Source organism: Anopheles bellator, chromosome 1 (genome assembly GCF_943735745.2).
Source record: "Anopheles bellator chromosome 1, idAnoBellAS_SP24_06.2, whole genome shotgun sequence".
NCBI lineage: Eukaryota > Metazoa > Arthropoda > Insecta > Diptera > Culicidae > Anopheles > Anopheles bellator.
The window spans coordinates 41,829,790-41,839,747 of NC_071285.1; the positions used below are offsets into that span (position 1 = coordinate 41,829,790).

A 9,958-nucleotide genomic window follows, 5' to 3' on the forward strand; every position below is an offset into this window, starting at 1 on the left:
CTTGAAAGGAATCGTTTATTATGAGTTGCTTCCTTGTGGTCAAACACTAAATCCAGATCCCTACTGTCATCAACTGTACCGTTCGATGCTAGCGATTGACCAGAAACGGCCAGAATCGTCCAACGGAAGAGGCGTTGTGTCTTGAAAGGACAACGAAATGTCATATCCTTCTTTAGTGACCCGCCAGAAAGTCCGAAAAGAAGAAGGTTGGGAAGTTTTAATGCCTCCACAGTATAGCCCGGACCTTCCGCCAAACGATTATCATCCTTTTTGCGCATTGAAAAATTTCTTGAGTGATAAGAAATTGAGATCAAGAAATGATTGTGATAATGGATTGCTTGCTTTTTCGGTCCATAACGACCAAGACTTCTACAAGAGAGGGATTATGAAGCTTATTTTTAAAAAGGCAACCAATTTTCCAAGAAAATTTAAATATTTAAATAAACTGATAAACATATACCCTAATAAACGGATACCCACATACTGCATAAGGGGCTGTTGCTATCAATGATTTCGAGATCTCACCGTTTTTTCTTAGATCGTTATCCTAACTGTAAGCTTATAGACGTATAACAATTGTTACTCTTGCTCACCACCAAATCAGCAGAACTAGGCCAATGCGGCAATGGATGTGGATTGAAGTAGTTCTTCCTCTTGTTCTAAAAATTGAAAGTCCGTTTAACGTGTAGCATGTAGCGTGTAGATGTTTGTAGCTTGTAGCGTTCACCCTCGTTAGCACTACCCCATCGTCTAACGTTCCCCGATCGGATGCTGCTGAAATGAGTTACCGTCTCTAAAGGTCCGCTCGCATCTCGTTTGCAGGCGACTCGAGCGATGCGACCGATCTCAGTGCATCGCCCTTCGGTCAGATCAAGGTGTGCGATCAGCAGCAAATGCTGGCCGCCAAAGCGCCCCTCCCGGCCTACGGTGCCACCCTTGGCAGTCCCTCCGGCAGTCCGGACAAGTACCAGCAACAGCAGCAGCAGCAGCAACAACAACAACAGCAGCAGCAGCAGCAGCAGTTGGCCAATTATCAAAATCACATCAAATCCCTGGACTTGGCCGCCGCCCTCGATCCGTCGTCCGGCGCGGGCGGCGGACTCCATCATCAGCTGCCGTCCCATCACCACCCCCACCACCACCACTCGCCTCACCACCAACACCACCATCCGGCCCACCACCTGCAGCACCACCAGCACCACAACCAGCACCTCCAGCAGCAACTGCTCCAGCATCCGGCCCATCAGCTGCCTTCGCCGACGCACCCCCAACACACACACCAACAACAGCAGCAGCAGCATCATCTTGCGTTGCATCACCCCTCGCAGCACCCCGGACCGGCCAGCACCGGCCACCCGTCCCACCTGGCCGCCCAGGCCGAGCTCGAGTACATGAAGAGCCTGAAGGAGACGAACAAATACTTCATCGACCGCAACTACCGGGCGGCCCTGGGGTACGCGGCGGCCGGCGGCGGCTCTCGAGGAGCACCCCCGGTGGGGGACGGCGCGCCCGAAGACGAAACCGGCCCACCGGTGGCAGTCACCTCAGACTACGAGGAGGACCTCATCGCGTCCGGGCCGCTGAAGCGCAAGTACGCGGAGCGGACCCCGGGCTCGGATGGCGGTGGTGGTGGTGGTGGTGGCGGCGCGGAAAGCAATCCGTCCGACAGCTCCATTAACAAATATAATAAGCTGCATGAGTCAGCCGATAAATCAATTAGGGCTAATAGTTTCGATTATATGAAAAATTTCGACGAGCTCCGGGCCCGGCAGCAGGCAGCGGCGGCCTATGAGGCCGACCAGCAGCAGCAGCCACAGCAGCATCACCTCCATCCGACGACCCAACAGCAGCAACATCATCTCCATCAACAGCAGCACCTCCCGCAGCAGCAGCAGCAGCAGCAGTCACCTTCGGGTGCGACTCCCCAACACGGGCCATCGTCCGGAGCGGCGTCGGCCGCCGACGACTACAGCCCCCACCGGCAGTCGGTGGACAGCGGGGAGAAGGGCGCGGACGACGGGGGGACGGTCAGCTACGCGTCCAGCGAGGAGCTCAACCAGACCACGTCCAGCGAGCAGGGCGAGAAGGCCGGTTCCGGTAGCGATGACGAAGGTAGGTCACCAACACACTCTCTCTCTCTCTCTCTCTGTGAGCCGACTACTTACGCGGTTGTTGCTCTCCTTTCACCTTCTTCTTTTTGATGTCCGCCGCCACCCAAAGGAGGTGACGATAATTGTTCGAAGAAGAAGCATCGGCGCAATCGGACCACCTTCACCACCTACCAGCTGCACGAGCTGGAACGGGCGTTCGAGAAGAGCCACTACCCGGATGTCTACTCCCGCGAGGAGCTCGCGATGAAAGTCAATTTGCCGGAAGTCCGCGTTCAGGTGAGTGTCCCCCGAGTCGATCGCCGAGAAGTCGGAAGGGACGCCCCGAAAAATGGGCAAACATTATTTGTTGTTGTTCTGTTATTGTTGTTGTGGGTCGGGTCCGGACGCCGGAAGTGCCTGCGGCCGGTGGGATTTCGGGGTGATTCCGACCCCCCACCCCTAGTTTGGCGTGCCGCTTGCGGCGATATTCACCCTTCGTTGGACGGCGGTCTGGCCTTGCCCGGGCTGGCAAATCGCGGCGGTAATTGAGTTTTCAATTTCCAACCATCATATGAATACGATTACCGAGAGCCCCGGCGAGCGGAGAAGGGACGCGAGAGCGGGAGGCGAGGACGGCGGAACCGGCCCACAATCCAAGTGAGGTCCACCCTCCTGGGGCAGGGAGGGCGTTTACGGCGGCGGGGGTTTACTAAAATCGGTAATTGTTGCTTTTTTGTGACGTCCAGCGCATGGCTCGGAATAAGTTCATCAAAACGCTATTATTTCCGCGTGACCCCGTGGATTGGGTTGTTCGAAAAGTTCCGCTGATGGATTGCTTCGAGGATTTATTAGCATCTTTTTCGGACCTGATCCTCCTGCTCTGTCAACTTGCTGGTAGCTTATGATGGATGAGTCTCTTCCGATCTCACCATACACGTTGACGATGTCCGATAGAATGTCCTTCTTAGACTCCAGATTGACTCCTGCTGTCGTCTTTATTTCCACGATTGTTTTGAGTATTTTATATATTGTGACCTGATATGTCACCCTCCAGACGAGACTTCTTGAACACTTTTCATCCACACTTTTCGACCGTCCCAACGCGGATCCCAGCACCGGACAATCTGATGGCAATCCGCCTAGTCCATGAGGACCGCTTGACGCAAAACTGTCATAATCGATTTTGAACGACCGCGCAAAAGGCGTGTAAGGAGTTTGGGCGTGTTCGGCGAGGGTCGAACTGCTGAACGGCATCTGTCAATATTTTCCCCGGAGCCGGCCGCCGGCCCAGAGTTGCGTTGATTTTTATTCTATTTTCGACGGGGCCCCGGGACGATAACTACGTTCAAACGTTCGATCGAACCCTTCGAATCGCGAGCCCTTCAGAAACCGGGGCCCCTAACGGGCCTAATTTCTGCTAAATATTAACTTAACTTTATGATTTCATTACCGCTCGAGTGCGCAGATGGACCACCCTTCTTCGGTCGGTCGGTCTCTCTCTCTGGCTCGGAGATCCTTGAGGGAAATTAACATTTTCTAAACTCGCGCTCGTTAGGTCCCGCATTCACCAAATCGGATTTGACGCTTTCGAAGGTTTCGAACCCGGGTGTTGCGCAATAAAATTGCACAAACACTGGCACCGGTGGCACTGTAAAAAGTCCTGTGATTGATGTGAGCGGACCAGCCCGGCGTGAGTAATGCACCGACACCAGCCGGCTGGCTGGGTGGAAGGATGCACATCGGCCCCGACCTGTCAAAGGTAATAACTGTTACCGGCGCTACCCGGCCAAAGTGATTCCGAGACACGGAGTTGTGCAATTTGGTGGAGCAACAATGGCCCCCCCCGTGTCTCGGTGCACGCTAGGTCCTATGGGTCCTGTTTAGTCAATACTCGGCAGGACTCGCCGGGCCCGGGCGCGTTGTTTGTGGAAGCGAAATTGAATTTCGCGTTTCACCGAAACATAACCTCAAAGTGACGTTTCGTCACCGGGCACCGGGCGAACGGTGGGCGCCTGGGTCTGGGTCGCACCGAATTAATTTCTATTTCCATGCCCCACACACGTACGTGGCCCCGCCGCTTTATCTGTCAATTTTTGGGGCCCACTCTCCGGCACTTAGCGCAGCCGGCCTGGGGAAGCCGGATTCCACGCGGCACGGACGACACCTCATAAATTGACGCTGAAAGGAGGGGTCGCGCTGTAAACTTTGCACTCTCGCGGGCAAATGGAAAACAACTTCGTTTTTCCGACTCACCGCCGCATCGACCACAAAGTTCACCACCGAAACGGGGGGCCACGGCGTGGACGAAGGCTTTTTACGGTTCCGCCGCTCCTAAAACGCCACACATAATCCGATTTCGGTCGAATGTTATTTATTTAAATTCAATTTGCCGCCGCCGACGCATGGCCGAGCCGTAGAGCGTGGCACCTGCGCGAGCGCGAGTCCTCGCGACTCGCGCACGGCCAACACCTGACGTGTCTCGGAGCGGCAAAGAGGTGACGAAAAAAAAAAAACCGAAACCACATCCGGAATCGGAAAGCATCAACAACAAGCAAAATCACACCCGACACCCGTAAACAACTTTCACCCGGGCCCGTTCCAGAGAAAAAAGGGGTCCGAAAAGCCTGGAACCAAAGGCCGAGTTGGCCAAAAAGCAATTTCAATCTCGGGCGTGTCGGGTGCGCGAAAATCGTTTAGTGATTTTGACGAATGATGTTGCGACATGCAACTGAAAGGGCGGCCGGTGGCATGTGTGCGCCACGACCGGACTTAGAGGTGACGATTCGAGCACAACGACACCACCCGGAACAGGCTCTATATGGACCCTGCAGAAGCCTGTCATGGGTTTGTTTCAGGGCAAAAATTAAACCAACGTTTCGCTTGGTGTTTTCGGGTTTGGCACTTAAAAGTCGCGTCACGGGTTTAAACAACATGGAAAATGGAAAGAATCCGAAGCAATGGGTTGTCAGGCAATAACGTAGCCAACCCTATCACTTGATAGTAGCTTTGATGGTCTACTGTCATCTGGTTCGTCGCACGAAAATACAACTACAGTACGTGGGTAAATAAATCCATAAAATACCTCTACCAAAATTATGCTCTATCTGTGGCGACGTAATATTTTTGACATTAACGATTAATGCCAAACTGCTACGCTTCTGTCAAAACGTTTACGGCTCGGCCGAGGCGTAAACCCCGAGCGCAATTATTTTTTTCATACGCCTTGCTTACAAACAGAGGATAATTTATGTTCTTATTTGCTGGTATAGCAACAAAATCAGAAAAAAACAGATAAAAAATTCAGAAATCAATTAATTTCTCTTCGATTTCTATTTTCTCGGATCAAAAACACGAACGTAAACACGTTTCACATTTTGTTTTTATATTTTTGCTGCCACACGAAGCGTAAACAGTTTGACATTAATAATTAATTTTACGCCAGTTTTCACGCTTCGTGCAGCGCCACAGTATGAATTATGATTTCCAAGACTGTTAGTGTTGGTGATGACCCTGAATATCGCTAACGAACCTAGCTCACGCCACAAATCAGTCGATGAAACGTCCTATTCAAAGATCGGACTCGGACTTCGGACTTATTGACCCATGTGTCATTCCGTATCTTTCAGGAAAAGTTCCCGTCGAGAAAAGAAATGTAGCAAAAAGGATGAGCCTCCAGTCCTGTCGAAAAGAACCCTTTTGACCGGTGATTGTTTATTTGAAGCTCGGGCGTCTTGGTCATTTCGTAAAAGGGTGACGTATTGTTGGACGAGAGTCGAATAATCAATACGGGAAGTCAAGATCTTGAATCCGAAGACGGCTTGAACTGACCGTTTCCGATAGTCAAATGATCATAGGAGCATGCTCAACTTCGACTTCGACTTCGACTGCGACTTCGGGATACGTTTGAATATCAGTGGCCTGTCCCGTAGGAGAATCGTAGTTTCTCTCCTGAAAACGACAGTTACAGAAACCCGGTTTGTCCGACCGACAATAAAATGGGAACGGCGGTAAAAAACTGTAAAACAAAAACACAATTTAGTTACGCCCTGCGATAGAAAACATTTATTTTGCAGCAAAATTTAATTACAATCCCGTGCCACCCATTTACACGCCGCGCGTAATTGGGGACCCGCAGGATCACCCTCTGGATGGTAAATTGCTCAATGATTCCCGCCGGTCAGTCAGTATGTGGCTCGGTTGTTCTGCCGTTGACTGTTTAATGACGAATTCACCGCGAACCGGTGCCCCCGGTGGTCTGTGTCACGGCGAATTAGCATAATAGATACTGGAAACAATTATAACAAATTATGGAAAAGCATAAAGAACGCTGCACATGGTAATTGACCCCCCCGTGAATCGGCCGTGAATCGGGGACGTGTGTTGTTTTTTGTATTGGTTTGCCACGCAATGCTCTGTTTTAATAATTCACTGAGTCCCCGCGCCCCGCTGAGACCAATTAATGTGACTACGCAAATGTGCAGCACACGTGGTCGGTGCTCCGCCACCTTGCGCAACCCGGCGGCTGCGTGGTGGGGTGCAATTAAGGGCAGGCAAAGGGCCCGTCGCGGTCCTCCAACCCGCCCCACACATCGTTTAGTGATCACGATTGCACCGCCGCTGCAAAGTACAATTGAGTTTAATTTAATTTAAATGGAGCTTTGATTCAATTTCTAGCCAACTATTCTCACCCGGAACGAGGCTCCTTGGCGCTCCGGAAGGTGCACTGTTATGAAAATTGAAAAAGTGCAACCAGGAGTGTGCGGTGTGGTGCACTCCTTCTCAGCCGCGGTTGCAATTAGCCGTTGCATGCACCGAATGCAGCGTCGGGCGTGGTTGCGAAAGTTTCCTTTCGATCCGGCTAAAGCACGGCTACTCACGCCATTGCGCCCCCCCAACGATGGGACCTCTTGGCCACGGTTGAATGCGATTGCCGATCAAACTGCGTGATGCGTAATTAAATGGACCACTGGCTGGGGGTCACGGGTTGGCACCGATTACTCCGAGGTGGCTGGTCGGACGTTTGGCGGGTAACTTACTTTGACAGTCGGCAGTGCAATTAAACTGTCCCCGTCGGTGGCTCCATAAAAACGTGGAACTTATAACCGGCGGAGGATGTCCTATCGCAAGGCAAGCTGGAAAGGACCCCCGGTTTAGATAGCATCTTCAAATAGTTCACATTAGTTGAGGTAATTAATTTAATTAGTGTCGCCAGATCGCGTGCCACGAGCGTGTGGCGTGTGTGGTGATTCCGGTGCGGGTGCTGTACCTGTATCCTGTAAATAGGGAATTTCCTGACGAATAAAACATCATGCGCAGTGCGGCGTTATGCTTCGCTGGCACGAACCGGGGGCGCACGAATTTCAGTAATCAGTAATCACCGGCCGATCCACATTTGATGGCCAGCTCACGGACCCGCTGCGGCAAGTGTATCCCGTGATTCCCGTGGACTATGTGAGTTTGTTACTATTTTTCAGTAGTCCTGGAGGACCTCAATGTTTCACAAAAAAATCATTCCATTTTGAAGTCAAGACTGTGCAGAAATTCTGGGGCACTGAAAAGGAGGAATAATGACACGATTGTGTACTGGGACCTTGGCCGTGAAGCCTAAGACACTTATTAACTTGAAAAAAACATGACTTCATCCTGGATATGCGGAACGAACTAATTGCAGAGGACCGAGGTAACAGTTCATGATGGATGCTCTCCATCCGATCCCACCAAACACTCTACGAGACCTTATGTGCCGTCAATCTTCGGCTTTCGCCTCTAAATACGGAAATCTAAAGACGTCGGGAGTTATTGGCAAATAAAATCGCACCATAATCGATTGGCGATAAAAGTGCCGCTTATTAACACCGAAACAAAACACTGGCCCATTAATCAATCGCCCACGGAGTCGCCGATCTGATTTGTCATTAATTTGTACATTTAATTGGACGAGGTCTGGATCCCTGGCTGCCCTGGCCTCTCGTCCGGATCACAGTTACGGCACAGACGACGACGACGACGAAGCACATCATTACCGGTCCGTAATCCCTTTTTCTCTCTCCTAAAGCTTCGGTAATTTACCAGCTATTTGTCTATCGAATGAAGGATTACAATTAGTGGAGCTGTCACTGTCACGTGAGTCGGCGGCATCCCGAGCCGGGATCAGATCTTATCTCCCGACCCGACCCGACCCGGGGATCCGGGGGCCCTTCAGATACGTCTGTCAAGTGGTTTTCCGTCCGTCAGAGGTCCGGGCAAGAGAAAGGGCGCCATCCTCGCCGTGCTTGGCAATAGATGAAACGGGAAATTCGAACAGGAAGGCAACAGAGAAACAGGCAACGGCCACGGACGGGCGGAGAAAAGTCAATCAAATCGAAAGATCAGAAGAGCCGGAGAAGATGTATCCAATTTCTTCGTCTCCAGCATCCGCGAAAGGACATCCTGCGACGAAACGGAGAACGGGAAATTGAATAATCCGAACGCCGCTGCGCCGGGCCCGTTGGGAGCGTGATTTTTCCGTTTTCGGAAACGCCATTCGTGTGGCCCTCCTGTGGCCTTCTTGCCCGTCTTGTTGTCTTCCGGAGCCGCGAACTGGCCGTCCGTTTCGCGCAATACACACTTAACGAGATCGATCGGGCGAAATGGGATTTATAAAATTTCATAACGTTAATCCGTGGACCGTGCCCGCCGCCGTGTGTCCGGTCGGGCGTGGGCCGGAGGATTTATGTGCCCTTCAGTCCCGAACCCGACCGGGGTCGAGCGCGCGCGCAGTCAGCCAAATCCAGATTAAATTACGCTTGACGGGCCACGTCGTTCGGCTCCTTACGCCACGGCGAAGGGCTTCGCATCTTCGAAGGGACCGTGCGCCGCGGAAGGGTTTGCGCCGGCCGCCCGCCGGGTGAAGGAAAACACATGTTTTCTCACATAATTATGGAAGATTAACACATTTGTCATGGTCCGTTGTGGAAGGTGACGTTTTTCGGGGAGGCGTGTGTCTATTATGTGTGGGATAAATGGGACAAAACAAATCTTGAGGCATTAGAGTTAGAAGAGTGTTTCACACTCGTGAACGTGCTTTGTGAATATTGTTTTGCCTTTTTTACCCCATGAAAGGGACACACAATAGCGTGATAGCTGTGTACGACGGGCGATTTAATTGTTTCATTTCATATTTAATTTGGTGTTTTATATCAATTGCTCCTAGCGACATTAACGCTCTTCTTTCGACTAGACGTCTTCGTAAAAGGTGTCTAGAGTTTTGTTCCTACGGTGGCAGCAAAGCCTGATTTTATTTAAGTAGAAATCCTTCACCAGACGCCAAAAAAGGCAATGCTGCCAATAAGATGAGGGCTAAATTGACATGCACAATACAATTCCTGCACATATTCATCTTTTTCATCTTGAAATGCCTCTTTAATTAACAAAAAAATCAATTATGCTTCATGTCATCAGCTTCATGTAATAAATTGTTCAGAAATGAGCCAGATTTTGAAACGTTAGTCTATGCCGTTTTAGTGATGAATCAATTTACGACAAGAAAGCAGGCTGAAATTGTAGCTCTGCTTATTAATGCCAAAGTTCTTCTGACTTCTTTCTGTGGGGCTATTTGAAGAGTAAAGTTTATGCCAGCCAAAATGTCTGTTGAAGTGTGTGCTAAATGAAGATCGTCATTTGAGCGATATTGTATTTTAAGTAAATTGTTAAAATACGGCGTTCTATACCATAAATAAATCTTGTTCATTTGCTAAAATCGGCAGACAAATGGCGGAGTTATTTAACATTTAAATAGTATGGGTGTTGATGGAACACCCTGTATACTTTCCGTTTATCTGATCCGATCGTAATAGATTATTCAAAGATCCCGAAAACAGTCATGGAAA

The 9,958-nt window shown here is 50.5% G+C and overlaps 1 protein-coding gene across 1 annotated transcript in view; it reads left to right on the forward strand.

The window, feature by feature from the left end:
* LOC131216253 (retinal homeobox protein Rx) overlaps nucleotides 1–9,958 on the forward strand; it is a 73,060-nt gene that overhangs the window by 9,045 nt on the left and 54,057 nt on the right. Inside the window, 3 exon segments of the mRNA XM_058210697.1 lie at nucleotides 823–1,113; nucleotides 1,324–2,112; nucleotides 2,221–2,387. Of these exon segments, the coding sequence (XP_058066680.1) occupies nucleotides 823–1,113; nucleotides 1,324–2,112; nucleotides 2,221–2,387 (1,247 nt within the window).